The 15,984-nt window shown below is 40.1% G+C and overlaps 1 protein-coding gene across 6 annotated transcripts in view; it reads right to left on the reverse strand.

Annotated features, from left to right (window-relative positions):
- CADM1 (cell adhesion molecule 1) overlaps nucleotides 1–15,984 on the reverse strand; it is a 285,124-nt gene that overhangs the window by 73,386 nt on the left and 195,754 nt on the right. For all 6 annotated transcript variants that reach the window (XM_043533905.1, XM_037882219.2, XM_037882222.2 and 3 more), the window contains exons 2-3: nucleotides 4,602–4,748; nucleotides 3,228–3,380 (exon numbers count right to left, since the gene is read on the reverse strand). In XM_043533905.1, the coding sequence (XP_043389840.1) occupies nucleotides 3,228–3,380; nucleotides 4,602–4,748 (300 nt within the window). The remainder of the gene's footprint in view (nucleotides 1–3,227; nucleotides 3,381–4,601; nucleotides 4,749–15,984) is intronic.

Consider the following 15,984-nt stretch of genomic DNA (forward strand, 5'->3'; position numbering starts at 1 on the left):
GCATAAGCATCTTGAAGCACAAAAAGAGGTTTAACAACTGCATAACGTACACAGTACTTTCCTTAAAGAACACCACAGACAGTAAACCAGATTTTATTCTTCATTTATTATTGTGATGCTGGCAGACCACATGCCAGTTTACGCCACTGTCCCCATCCTCAACTGGACACTGAGACTTTGAGCAGAGATTTTTGGTAGCAATGCCTGTTTGACCTGCACATGCGCCCTATACAACCTTGTGCCCCATACTAAATGATATGTAGATCTGCCCAAGTGAACCACCTTCAGTTCCTTCACCACCACAAACTCCCACAGAGGAAACTCCAAAGCAGTAGGGAGGGAAGTGGAGCACCCATAGGGGGACATCTTGAAGAACTCCAATTACTGGACGACTCCTTCAACTAGCATCCCTATGGGTGCTCCACTTCAGGTGACTTCCGAGCAGTATCTTCATCATGAGGAGGGAGCTTCATCATGAGGAGGGAGTCTTCACCGAAGGCAAGACCACATTCCCCAGGGCAGCATCTGATCTAGAAGAATGACCCATCACATTGTGTTTGGAAAAGTTATGCATTAAAGTCCAAATTGCAGCCTTGCAGATCCCAACAATGGGAACATCTTTAAACAGCACCATAGACATTGACAAGAAATCTAGTGAAACAGGCGAACACCTTGGGAGGAGCTTGTGTATTGGCAAATTAACAACAATGAATAATACATCCAGATATCCACCTGGACAGACTCTGAATGGAGACAGTAGCTCCCTTGAACAGGTCAGCAATTGAACTGCCTGGGAGACTTGCTAAATGACTTGGTTCTCTCCTTTCTACAGAGGTCAAAGTAGACATTTTTATGTTGAGCTGGAGACCTAACCTGGGAGGCATGGACAGCGGTGAGTTTACGGCAGAGAGAACATCTTTGCAAGTCTGCCCCTTGAGCAGCCAATCAAGGCATGGAAAAACCATTGTCTCCAATAAATAAAAGGTAGTTGGTGACCACTGTCAAAACCTTCAAGAACACTCTCAAAGCAGAGAAAAGGCTGACTAGAAGTATCCAGTTCTGGATGTGATCTTGACTGACCAGAAACCAAAATAATCTCTTGTGAAAAGGACAAATTGTGGCATGAAAGCATAAGGTCCTGAAGGTTGAGGCTGAAAATCAAATTCCACTGGTGGAATTACAGCTGCAAAAAAGTCACCATTCTGCATTTTTGTATTTTCAGAAAAGTTGTGTAGGAGTCAGATCTAGAATTGGTCTCCACCCTTCGTTCTTTTTTGGGACCCGAAGTGATCAGTGATTCTCCTGTGGTTTCAGCAAAGAGAGTTTCAGTCCATCAAAGGGGCAGTCCTCAACAGTACTTTGAAACTCTCCAGGTAACCCATAGAACTGGAGCCAGCATGCCCAATGTACGGTGACTGCCCTGGAGATAGAGCAAGCTGCAGTGTCAACTGCATCTAAGGAGGCCTGTAATGAGGTTCTAGTCAGTAGCTGACCTTCACCTATGGCAGTGTGGAACTGCTCGCAATGTTCTGCTGGAAGGTGTTTAATAAATGTGGAATTTGGAATAACTGGTGTGACTATTTTGCCATAAGAGCTTGGTAATTGGCATTTCTAAACTCTGGGGTTGCAGACGAATGATTCAAGGTCAAGACGATTTTGGTCCCTGCCATATAGGGTTAATTTAGAGTGGTGCTGTCTGCCACGTTCACCACTTCAACAGCCAGGGAATTAGGCAAAGGATTTAAAAATAAATATTCACAGTTCTTGGCTGGGACAGAATACTTCTTATCAGAATGTTTGCACATGGGCAATACCATTGCTGGGGTCTGCCAGATGGTCCTGGCAGGATCCAGGAAAGCCTCATTTATGGGCAGGGCCACTTGAGCAGAAAGTGTCATTTGCAAAACGTCCAAGTGCTTGTGCTGTGACTCTCAAACCTCCTCTAGGGGAATATGCAATGACTCCACAACATGTTTTGTTAGCTCCTGAAACTGTCTGAAGCCAGAGAAGGTGGAGGGGACATAACAGCTTCATCTGGGAAAGATGAGGAAACAGTTTGAAGAGCACCCTCCTTGTCTGCTTTGGCCTATTGCTCCTCAAAGGTTTCCTTCTGCAGTTGAAGCAGTAGATGAGGAACAAATGAAATATGGGCCTGCCTACCCCAGTGGTTCCCAACAAGAAAGGTTAGGAGCGAGTAGGAATTCCTGTTGATAGGCAGACCAAGAGTCCCAATATGGCCACTGAGGGGAACCATAATTAATATACACCCTAATTTTAGATAAATAATATACTTAAATCTTATTCCTTCCCTTTTTCTCCTCACTGAATGTAAAGAATCTATGACCACAACCCCACCCTCCTGCTGAAGTGTGACACACACATATACTTTGCTACCTTAAAGATGAAAGGCATGTGGTCTAGGAAAGTTTGTGAGGTTAGTTGGCAGGATTACTAAAGCCAGCTGACTTTCTTCCCCTTGTAGGTGTTTGCCAATCCCCAGACATCCACTCCAAGGCAACAGTGTCAGACTTACTCCAGCCAATGCAGTGATTCATCGTCATGCAGCCCCAGCAAGGCAGGTATTGTCCCACACTTCCCAAATGGAGACACTGACCTAGGGAATTTAAGTGACCTGGCCAAGTGAGTCAGTGACAGGCAGAGCCAGGCTTAAAATTCAGGAGCGTCTGGCTCCTAAACCTGTACGTTTTTCACGAAACTGAAACGCTGCAGGAAAAACAAACACTCGGCTTCTCCACTACAAACAGGATATTACTTAGAAAGAAGAGCATGCAGAGTGATTACAAAGAAATTCTATTGGGTAGAAGCACACAGCCAGTCTCTTCCTCACTTAGCTAACACAACTAGAAGTTAACAGCTATGACATTCCATGTGGCAAGTGGCTCACTTGAAAATTTAGGTTGATCTTTGCTAGTCACCTTCAGAATCTTGTGATTGCAGTTTCGAGTCCCAGACTCAATAGATCCATAAAGGCAGCTGGTCTTTAGTGAAAGAGCTCTTTGGGATTAAAAAAAGTTGATTTTTACTGAAATCTCAGAGTGCGTGTGGCTCTATAAATCAAGTCTTAAGAATATGATTCAGTTTCAGCAACTTTTGGTGGCTGGAATTGCTACCAAATAGTTTCCAAAAAACATGTGCTGATTCCCTTTCCCCTCCCCTTCATTCCTCCACATTAACTGAAGAGTTAGAGTTTACTGCCCGGCACTTACCAAGCACAGTCATAGTGGTATAAATTTCCTGTGGGGGATCGGTGTAAAGCTGGCAGAAATATCTTCCTTCATCAGAAATGGAGACATTTGTCAATGACACTCTGAGTTCACTGTTCGAGAAATTCACTAACTGAAACCTGCTGTCCTTCAAAGCTGTGGAACAAACAGATCATGAGTGATTGTGATGAACAAGACAGATAGTACGTTTCCTCCCACAAAAACATGGCAAAGCCAGAAGCCTGAAAGAGTAGTAATGGTGCCTAAACAAAACTCCTACGTGTTCCACATTATTCCAGCTCCTTGCATTTCAATTTGGGTTTAAACAATACTCATGTGGTCAGATCAATATAACTAATCAATACAAATTCTCCATACAAACTACTGATGTGTCTAGCTTTTATTTTCAGAAGATGCAGCAATGTTTTTGGTCAGAAGGCTGCCATAAAAACAATTCAGGGGGTTATTTTGTGGCTTAAAGCAGAGTGCAGGATTGATACCATGAGTGGATTAGAACCGGCAAGAAGCTGAGATAAGAATCAGGGCAAAGAATTTAAGATTTAGATTTTCTTACACAAGTAATTACTGCTGAAATCCCTTTGGGAATTTTGACAGCACTGACAAATATTTCAACTAAGACTTACTGATGGTCTTTCTCGAGTGCCAATTTTGGGGCAGGGTCTGTGAAATACCTAGCAAAATGGGAACCCTGATCTGGATCCTTAGATGCTATTGCAATACCAGTAAATCACAATCTCTGAGTTCATCCCACCCAATTAGTTACTTAGATTGTAAGCAATTTTGGAGCAGAGACCCGCTTTGTTGTGTGTACACAACGAGCACAAGTAGTCCTGGTCCATCCTGTCCAATTCCAAGAGCAGCCATTAGACTGAATAATTTAAATAGTCTCATTTCAATTGTTATCCTCACAGTATTGTCTGAACAGGAAATAAAGTCATCCTCCTGCACTGGGCACCATAGTGACAGATTTTGTTTTGGCTTTAAAGGGGACAGATTATCCTGAACATGTCAATCTTCAGACCAAACATATTACTTCTCAGAACACTGTATTCTCCTGCATTACTCCATTCAATTTGTTTGGGTCAGCTGAATATTTGGCGCTCAGTTGCAATTCACCCTGAATTACTACAATCAATTCCTATTGCAAAGTAAAACAGTCTGACTTTTAAAAGGGACCAGCAAGGTGTCCATTAAGGAGAAAGATTATGATTGTCTGTCATCTGTGCTCTGAAGAAACAACTCAACTTTAAGTGCCTAACACTAAATTAAAAAAAGAGGCATTTGCAATCTCTTTATCCAGACTGCCAGGAGGGTGGGGGTCAGTTGCTACCAAATAACACAGGGACGGAAACTTACGCCTGAAGTCTTTGAAATAAATCGTCTGTCTATTGGGATTCAGTAGCTGAATCACTGAGTCATCACTGTTTTTGACTCGACAACTGATGGTGGCAACTTCTCCCTCCACTACCGTCACATCTTCAGTAACCAAGTTCTGTCCACCACCTTAAAAAGAAAGGAAAGAAAGAGATTAAATATTGTACTGCCAAGTTTTTAAATTATGTCAGCAGGATTCATGTAGAATAGATCAAGTACAAGCTGTGGTGGACCTGCATGCCGAAGCAAACTATTCCCTCTTGAGTATGAAGAGGGTATTATTGCATGAGATTGGCTTAGTTTCTGTGGCATTAGACAATTCATAACTAGAGTTACCTGGGCAATAATTTTATTGCTGTACACGTATACAGTTGTCCACTGGACAACATTTGAAAGGGGGATCCTGGGGAAGAAAAATAATGACATGTCATTCAACTCTAATGAACACCACTAAATTAGACTAGAATAACTGGGAGAGCTCTGTGGGTGGTTAGAGTGGAGAAGGGGCAGCTGCTTTTCTAAAAATCAAGGCGGCCCCTTCTGCTGTATGCATTGGCAAGGGCTGCTCTATAAGCAGCCGGTGGATAATTTCATCTAGATATAAAAATGTGACTCCAAGGAAAGAGCTGGGCAAGGAAGGAGAAGGCAAATTCTCTTGCTCCTAGACGCTAAACATCTGCTAAATTATCCCACTCGCACAGAATGAAATATTTTTAAATGAACCCCTGGTTGGCAGAGATGCAAGGAACACATGCCAAAGTGGGGGAAAGAGGGAAGGGAGCAAAAGGAGATTGACTCTAGGGGACCAAGTCTTCATCTCAGCCCTACATCACAGTAAGAAGCCAAGCACTGTGGCACAGATTGGCTCCTAAAAAACAAGTGGTAGCGGCATCGTGAGACACGCAGTTGATGGCACGAGGTCTACCTGTTAATTCCCTGGAAATCAAAAGAGTATGAGAGCTACACAAGAGAGTGAAATGGAGAAATGAACTGACAGCACAGACGATAAAACAAAGCTGTGAGGAGAAAAATATCAGGACCTATTAACGCATGCAAGACATTTCCCGGGACCACATGTGCAGATCTTGGTGCTAAGGAGACAAACCAAGTCACCGAAAATTGCAAAGCGCTTCCAAGAATACAGCAACCCTGGGATTTCCTCTTCAAGTGGTGTGAAAACCTGGTGCCCAATTTTTAGTTCATTCAAATTTGATTGTGTTTGCTTTTCAGCCGCTTTCTAGTACTGGTATTTTAAAATACACTAAAGGAGGAGGAACAAGAAGGGAAATGGAAGAGCTTACTTCTATAGTATATTGTAATTATATTAGAAAGATTCTGGAAACACTTAGTTAAAAAGTCTCCCCCCACCCTCCAACCAAAAGTAGAAAGAGGAAAACTGATGGGAATTCTTGCTCATCAAAAAAGCTATCTGCAGCTCTAACAACTCTAAAGATTCAAATGTATCCAGCAAAATTTTGAGAAACCCATGACAATCACTTTCTGTTGTTGTTGGGATGGAGGTGAGGGAACCAAGCCCACTGAATGATTTAAGAAAACGTGACTGGACTACTCGGATACTAGAACGGCAAAAGTGCTGGAATTATTGTGAGGAGAATTGCAACACAAAATACTGCCTGTTCTCGTTAATGTTGCTGAAAGGAAATCAATTGTGGTATGAAGTGCCCATGTTCACAACAGCCACACATGAGAAAGCCCTACAGTATCAGGCATTCCCACCTCTTCACCTACAGCTTTCACTTCAGTCTCGGGGATTTGGGGAAGCTTTATACAATCAGCGATACTTCCGTTGGCCATTTCTCCTCCCCGCCCCGCCTTTTTTTTTTTTTTTAAAATATCTGAGAATCGCAGCAACTTACATATTTTTGAGGAAAATACAGCAATAATTGTACTGTTTTATGATAAAGCAATAGTTTTTAAGAATCTCTTGAAAGGCAATTAAAGAACCTATAGATTGCATAGTTCATTACATTACTGATCTTTTTAAATTTAATCTCAAACTACACAACTAGGTTATACTAAACCCCTGCCTTCGAGGATGGGAGCCTTTAGCAGGTCCAAGCTGAAGTGGTAAGGAGATCATGGTAAGTCTTCATTAACACACACTTCATCACATCAACGTGCATGAAAGTAAGGGTGGCCAAGTCCTACAGCACTGACATTGGCTGTGATAACAAGGATGGTTTTAGAAAAAAGTCAAGGGTAGTTGACTGAGATGCATAAAGAAGGGAACAGAAAAGCATTTCTTTAAAAGTCTGAAAACTAAATTTACCTTTCTCTGTCTTAAATTATCTATAGATTTTATGTACTAAGAGTGCACCATATTTTTCCCTCCAGCAGGCCAAATATTCTTTCCAATTGAATGATACTTAGCAACATTAAAAAACTGTGAATAACGGGTACACGGGAGAAAATTGGACAACTCTTAAATGTAATGAAATAAACTGGACTGGAGATTCCAGGGGTGTAGAATGGAAAAGTGAGGGCTATCACAAGCCATTTAGTGACTGCCCCACTCACATAGGACAGTTCACATGCACAACAGAGTCTTGATCATTTCCAGTCAGGAAAACCTGCACAGGCAATTAGGCAGCCACTAAACACAATAATGCAATCAGATGTGCAGCAGAAGTGTATATAGAAATTGCTCAACTAACATAAATAATATTACCAAAGCCTTTTGTATTTTATCCTTTGCAGGACTAAAAGGAGGTCAATAAATAAAATCTGATGGATATATCATGTCAGTCAGAATGTTCTGTACCAACAAGCAAACCCGATAAAAACATTCAGTAAACATCAAGTAACTATGAACTGTTAACAAGTTAATTTTAATGCCTGGACACACCACCCGAAACACAATCTCTATTGTTCTAATCTGCATGTTGTTCTACAAATATTTTCAATTGTAATCTAATTGATCTGAAATTAATCCCACTGGGCAACTCCATTTATGCCAAAATTATACTTATTCCATCATTCATGAGCCTTGCAAAGTACCACTATATCCATACATGGTACACATGTGCTTATGACTGGTAAGCAAGAGACCAAGTAGTGAAATCACAGAAGCTGCAGATTTCTTCTTTATAGAACTGGAACAGATAGCCAGCTAAAAAATTACATAACTTTACTCCTTGTTTTGAAGACTATCAACACACTTTTTCTTGGTGAGAAACAATGATTGCCTTTAGCTGGGTTATGTAAGAGACCAAAAAGAGCTGGAGCTCAAATTCCATCAACGATAGATTCCTTCCAATGATCCCAAAGCTATGGGTTGAAGCCCCTTTCACCACATATGCTCCCAAGGTGGGAACACCCTCTGAGGACCTGTAGCTATGGTCATAACTTTATTCTTCAGGTAACAAATGACAATTATTACCTTTGTGCTGTTGTGGGTCCTCAACTCCATAAAGGTCCTGAACCCCTAGGAGCTACAATGTTCAAAATGTGCCACAGATGATAACAGCTTTATTTGCCATGGAAATATTGGAACTATAAAGCTCTACTATAAAAAATAGAAATAAAGCACAAAATACTTTAACAATTAACTCTTTCATCCACATGCAGCATGGCTATTTTAGATAAAGTGTGTACACTTCTCAAAGACGCAGGGTGGCTTAATTATAATGGTAACCTTGTATTGCACGAGGAATTGGCTGTACTGCATGTAGGCCTTCTGGATGTACTTTTGCATTTTTGAAGACAAGCCTTCTTCCAGTAAATTTTATTAAAAACTCCACAAGCCAAAGTGATTAGCTACTCCAGATCAGGACTTTTATTTCAAACTCTGTCACGGAGTCCCTGGGTGATGCTCTGGAACTGCTCCCCATGAAGCCAGTCAGGACTCTGGGGCAGTCGCCTTTCTGTGAGCAGCCTGTCTGCAGGACACACAGCTCACACAGCTTCCACCTTCCTGGATCTGACCTCGGAGCATTCAGCATCCTCTGCCCCTCCGTGTGCTTCCCACAGCGAGTCCACCCAGGCGGGGCTCCTGGGGAAGCCAGAGGGTCCTGCACCCCAACTTTGCAGTCAGACGTGACTCTCAGCCAGCCAGTAAAACGGAGGTTTATTAGACGACAGGAACATGGTCTAACACAGAGCTTGCAGGTGCAGAGAACAGGACCCCTCAGCTGGGTCCATTTTGGGGGGCAGTGAGCCAGACAACCACGTCTGCCCTTCACTCCATGTCCCAGCCAGCCCCAAACTGAAAGTCCCTCCAGCCCCTCCTCCTCTGGGCTTTGTTCCTCTCCCGGGCCAGGAGGTCACCTGATTCCTTTGTTCTCCAACCCTTTAGCTCTCACCTTGCAGGGCGGAAGAGCTCAGGCCATCAGTTGCCAGGAAACAGGGTGTTGGCCATTCTGTGTGTCCAGACTCCTGCACACACCTGCCCTCCAGGGCTCCGCAATGATCATACACCCTTACCCCACCACCTAGATACTTAAGAACTTCATAGGGGAACTGAGTCACCCCCACACTATTCAGAGGAAACATTAAGAACAGTCCCACTTCGTCACAAACTCCAACCTTTTTTGTTGAAGTTTATTTAGCAGGTGGACAAGAACTCTCTGCTTGTGCATTGTATGGAGAATATACTTGTATGTAAATGAGCTCTTTTACACTGGATACTCTTTTTTTTTATTCCTGTAATTTATCTAGGACCCAATTATGCACATCAAGACTAGGGAGAAACTGTACCGAATATTAAATACCTTGTTTACTACTCCCTTCATTCTTTAATACTCAGCATGCTTAGCCTCAGGAGATCAGCTTTATTTCCATGGTGGACATTTACCAAGTCTGTGAACTCACACCCCCAGTTAGCCTGCTACTGAACAATGCTCTCCATATGCTTTGGAGAAGCCCCTCCTTTTGAATCTGCAATAAAAGAGAGCTACCACAGTAAACCAGAATCCAGATTACAATGTGGCAACAGATTGATACCAGAACTCTTCAATGAAATTTAAGCAGAAAGAGTATTTTGCAGATAACAAAAGAATAGGCCATTGTATTAAAACACAGCCAAGTACTCTGATCAGAGAAAATGAAATTAGCACTTAACTTCTTGGCCTTGGGATGACTACATAAAATGTTACAAGATTGACTCCCACTCTCTCAAAGCATGAATATTGAAAGACTGTTCTCACAAAGCAATTCTCTTTAAAACATTTTTAAAAATATAGATAATAAGAGGACAAATTGCTGCTAATCAGTGATACACTTATTTTCGTAAACTGCAGTAGGTGATGCTGTAAAAGTCCAGAGACTGAAGAAAAATCCTTCATGCAATCCCTTCTCTGTGAGTCTGGTAATTTTTTACAAGTCAGCTGCACAAAAACCCCTCTCTCTTTAATGGACAGGAGCCAACATATCATATACATGCAGCGATATTTGGTTTGAGTTTTAGAGAATCCTGGGGAACACAGCTGAAATAAAACCGTTGCGTTCTAAATTTCTAATTTTCCTCATAAATGATGCAAGTTCTGTCAGATCACAAAATAAGCAGAAGGAATCCTAAGGAAAATTAGAGCAGAAGCTAAGCAGTAAAAAGTACATAAAACGGAACTTGAGAGGATATCTGCCTAAAAGAGAAATTCCAATTGAAGTCCCTCCTGATCTCTCATCTGCTTTCAAAACTGTACAAACATTTCGGACAAAAGGACCAATAATAAGTGGTTTCACTTGTTGATGACATAAAAGCAAGCACATACTGGAAAAAACTTTCAACTTTTTGATTGGCAAGATGTGCTGAATTAAACTTAATGATGGGAAAATGTAAGAGATGTAGATATATAGATAATGACTAAAAAGAATGCTATTGAACTAGAGGTGAGAAAGGGAGGTATCAACGAATGTCTAGAAAATATAGCAGAAAGGCATCAAGGAAGCTAACGACAGCATATGCATAAAGGTTAGCACTAAGGCTAGAGAGTCCAAACATAACTTGGAAACGATGGGACTATACATGCTTCTGATGAAACCTCAGAATAAAGTTTATTTCTGTGCACTACAATTTAACAAAAGGTTGACAAGCAGCAACACAAGGACACAATTTACTCTTAACATTTCATATTTTTCTCTTTATTTAACTTGTAAGAAAAAGGTAAATTTTAATAGATTGAAAAATTGCCTCATGCCTTCTGCGTGTAGTTTCACAGTGCTCAGTGAGGGAGTGACGAGGGCTTTCAGGAGAGCCATGTTCAAATCCTGCCACCATTTTGAAGAGGTATTTGGAATAATTTCTCTGACCCTAGGTGTTGTCAATCTCTCCGTGCCAATCCTAAATCATCTCAGATTTGTAAAACAATTAAAAAAATATCAATACAAGTAATCAAATCCCCACAAGAAAGGATGTCCCCCCCAGGATTCATTAAAAATACTCATGATGAATATGTGACAGGCATTTATTTTTTTTCACCACGTGCTAGGTGCCTGTACAAGACAATCAATGCTCACTCCTTATCTCCAATCACATAAGCTAAACACCATTTAATACTAATATACACTCAGTATAGTTTTCTGGAACATTGCCAAACAAACAATTATTATCTAGTTTGCCAAAGTGATGGTGTCTACTTAAGCCATTATGTTGGGGATCGGGGTGTCTCCTATTCATGCGTGAACACAAGTGAATGTATTGCACGCTATTGACCTCACTATCCTCTCTGAAGCACAAGGAACCCTGAAAGGTGGCTTATAATGGCTAAGGGTTATTGGAATCTTAGTGGGAGGCCATATTAAAATACTTGGCAACACACTATTGTGTGGCCTTGTTTTGTAACTTAATCTACAGCGAACCACAGAAAGATTCTTCAATATCTCACATCATGCAAATGTTTTCCCCTCTCTTCTCCTACTGCAGAAAGTGACCAAGTTGTATGAACTCAGCACTTTGGCCATTGGCTTTTCCCGTAATGATAGAAATGACTGCTGCATTTAAAAATGGAACAAGTCACTGCTCCTGAACCCACTATTTCTGGATTCACACGACTCAGACCACTGGAAGGCTACAGGTGTCTTAGTGATCAATTTCAATTTGGCATAACACCTGTTTTCCTGCAGTATTTTTTTTAGGGGCAAAGACGAGGACAGTTTTTGGATGCATTCAACTTGCTAAGCCATTAAACAATGAAGAATTTAACAGTAGGGTTAGCTCCCCAGCTGAAAATTGTCACCAATACAGAAGCAGAAGCTTCTGTTGTGGATAAATAGCAGCAAAAAGTTAATCACCACCAAAAAACCCTGGGGAAGAATTTTATAAATCCAACTGAGGAAAGAGTTCTGGAGAAGGTTAAGCTGGATACATTCTCCATACTTCTTTGTAAACACAATATTCACTACAAAGGATTAACAAAGCTATTAAGATTTGATTTCCATCTAAGCAATTAACATCTTTTTTTTACATTTATTTAAAAGACTCAATCCTATCTTTCAATTCATTAAACCGTTCCTTATATTTGTCGAGTTTTATATCAAGTCAAAACCCTATCTGAATTAATAAGAATTACAGTAAAAGTAATTTAGAAATAAATTACTTGAAGTTCAAGTCACTGAAGCTTCTGATGATGGAATGTCGCTCCACTGAAACAGACGACTGATTTCTTTAGAAATCCAGTGCCTGTGTCGGCCCAAGCTGGAATGACAATATGTCTCATGGCAGTGTGTTTTCTCCTTTAGGTTTGGGGTTCATGATGGGATCCAGGAAGCATAAGCACAGTTCTGCATTTTGGAAACAGCTAGTGACTCAACTTTCATGAATATCTGAATAGTTATTTTGAATCAAAGGCCTCTCAATCTAAACACTGTTTGAAAAGATTCTCTCTGACCACACACCCCTTTGACCTCTATCATAAGAGCATCACAGCTACCAATACTAGGTCAGAACAATGGTCCCCATGTAGCGTAATATCCTGTCTCTGGAAGTGGCCCATACCAGAAACTCCAAGATCTTTCTTGGGTGGTAACAATTATATATGTATAGTTGGGATTATGTTTTCCAATGTGTATTACTTTGCATTCATCAACACTAAATTTCATCTGCCAATTTGCTGTTCAGTTATCCAGTTCCGTGAGCTCCCTCTTCAACTCCTCACAATCTGCTTTGGACTTAACTATCTTGAATAGTTTTATATCATCTGCAAACTTTGCTACTTCACTGTTCACCCCTTTTTCCAGACCATTAATGAAAATGTTCAACAGCACAGGTCCCAGTACAGAACCCTGGGGGATGCCGTTGTCCACCTCTCTCCATTGAGAAAACTGAATTTATTCCTACCAATTGTTTCCTATCTTTTAGACAGTTACTGATCCATGAGAGGACCTTCCCTCTTATCCAATGCAACTTAATTCGCTTAAGAGCCTTTAGTGGGGGACTTTGCCTAAGGCTTGCTGAAAATCCAAGTATACTGTATCAACTGGATCAATCTTATCCCATGCTTGTTGAAATCCTCAAAGAATTCTAGTAGATTGGTGAGGCATGATTTCTGTTTAGAAAAGCTGTGTTTACTCTTCCCCAACAAATCAGAGATATCTGTGTCTGAAAATTCTGTTCTTTACTATGGTTTCTGCCACTCTCCCCAGTAATGAACTTAGGCTCACTGGCCTGTAATTGCCAAGATCTCCTCTGGAGCTCATTTTAAAAAAACAGTGTTACATTAGGTATCTTGCAGTCATCTGGTACAGATGCTGATTCAAGTGACAAGTTACATACCACAGTTAATAGTTCTGCAATTTCATATTTGAGTTCCTTCAGAACTCTTGGGTGAATACCATCAGGTCCTGGTGACTTAGTGTGTAATTTATCAATTAGTATTAAAACCTCTTCTATTGGCACATCTATTTGGCACAGTTCCTCATATTTGTTGCTCAAAAACAATAGCTCTGATGCAGGTATCCCTTACATCCTTTGTAGCGAAAACCAATGCAAAGAATTTATTAGGTTTTCTGCAATGGTACTGTCTTCCTTAGGTGCTCCTTTAACACCTTGGTTATCTAGTGGCCCCAGCACCTATTTGGGAGGCTTCCTGCTTCATATGTACTTTAAAGAATCAGTACTGTTAAGGTTTCGTGTCTTTAGCAAGTTGCTTCTCAAATTCTTTCTTGATCTGTATTATACTTTTTATAATTAACCTGAGAGTTTGTGCTCCTTATTTTCCTCATGAGGTTTTGACTTCCAAATTTTTAACGATGCCTCTTCACCTCCAACAGCCTCCATTACTTTGCTGTTCAGTGGAATTCTTTTGGTCTTCTTATGATTTTTTATGATTTGGGGTATACATTTACTCTAAGCCTCTGCTACGGTGTTCTTAAGTAGTCCCCATGCTGCTCACAGACATTTTACCCTTGTGACTGCTTTTAATTGCTCACTAGTGTTGTTATTTTTTTTACCCCCCCCCTTTTTCAAGGTAAATGTTACTGTGATGCCTTTTTTTTGGTATATTTCCCAGTTACAGTTACCTCTTGGACCAGATCCTATGCTCCACTTAGGACTAAATCAATAATTCCTTCTCCATATTTGGGTTCCAGGATTACCTGCTCCAAGAAGCACCACTCTAGAAATTCTCTTCCTGAATCATGACCAGAGGTGACATTTACCCAGTCAAAATGAGGACAGTCCACATCACCCATTATCCTTGTTTGTTATAACTAAAACACCAGATAGTATAAGCTAGTGTTTTCAGTCATCTGTATACATATTTGCAAAAAGAAAAGGAGTACTTGTGGCACCTTAGAGACTAACCAATTTATTTGAGCATAAGCTTTCATGAGCTACAGCTCACTTCATCGGATGAGTACTGTGGAAAGTACAGAAGATCTTTTTATACACACAAACCATGAAAAAATGGGTGTTCACCACTACAAAAGGTCTTCTCTCCCCCCACAAACCCACTTTCCTGCTGGTAATAGCTTATCTAAAGTGATCACTCTCCTTACAATGTGTATGATAATCAAGGTGGGCCATTCTTTTTGCGAATACAGACTAACACGGCTGTTACTCTGAAATCTGTATACATATTCAGTTCCATGGAATAGGGAAAAAAATATGAATGTGAATCATGCAGATTACAAGCGTAAAGATATATTATGTCAAACAACAGTCTCATTTCAGTTTCCCTTCAAACATTTCAGGAAATATTCAGCAAAATATTTACTGGTGGTAGATAAACATTTTAAAGTGTGTTTAATTTCATTAGATTGCATTTATATTCTAACAAAGAAAAATGATGGAGGGGGAAAAAATCAATTTTATGTTCCCAACGCAGAATCACAGGGGGTGGTGAGAGTGAGGGAAGCTGTGCTAAAGGATGAAAAATCCTTATTTGAATAAATATCCTTTAATAATCACAAAACTTTTAAACAAGTTTTGAAAAACAAGTGGAAAAAATCAACTGATTTATATTCATGTTGGATAGATTTTCTTCAATTAAAGTTAACTGTGCACAAATTGAATATAAAAAACCTGTGTGCTTTGTATCTGTATTATATATAATTAATTTCCTGTAGAGATGTCTAACACTAAGTTAAAATTCTCTCTTCCAGCTTAGATATGCATTATTATGTGGGTATGTTTGATTAGCTTTAAACTCCAAAAGCTTATTACTATGCACTTTAAATATGTAAATCACATAATATAGTGTAATGGCTCCTTTGGAGTCATTAGGGTCTATATAGTATATGATACAATTTCACAATAATTTAAATACATGTTAAGTTGATAGAATGTAGAGTAACCAGTTATAGACTATCGCCTTGGATATTTGCATATAGATCACAGTTGTATCTCCCTGACAACAATTAAGGTGCATTGTCTCAAATTCTCTTGGCAGCTTTGGTAATAGAAACAAAGGAAAGAAAATATTTCTAAGACCCACATTCAAATAAAGTTAATGACTTGGCAAACCCAGGAAATTCAGTTTGAAAGTTGAAATCCCATCCTTAACTCACCCCTTTAAATCCCAGTGTTTAATTAAATACTGTAAAGTTTATTAAGTTAACCATTGCTCAGGGGCACATGGAATTTGTTAAGAACCACACTAAACTCCAAATTTTCTTGCTTTTTGGTCACATGAACCTTATTTAATGCTTATTCTTGTCCACGATGCATTGTTTTGCTTCTAAATACATTTCCACCACTGATCTACACTAACTGAAGCACAATCAAGACAAAAGAGTCAGGGAAGGGTCTCATTTTTAAAGGAGCACTGTGCCTCCAGGGTTTCAGTTACCTCCATTTTCTCCAGAATGTTCTTGATACAAATGGTTTTGAGTTTTTCACTCTGTCACATTACACTGGATTGAGACTTTCCTGTCAATACAATGACAACAGGATTATTGGGTGGAAAAATAT

This window comes from Chelonia mydas, chromosome 22 (genome assembly GCF_015237465.2).
Source record: "Chelonia mydas isolate rCheMyd1 chromosome 22, rCheMyd1.pri.v2, whole genome shotgun sequence".
NCBI lineage: Eukaryota > Metazoa > Chordata > Testudines > Cheloniidae > Chelonia > Chelonia mydas.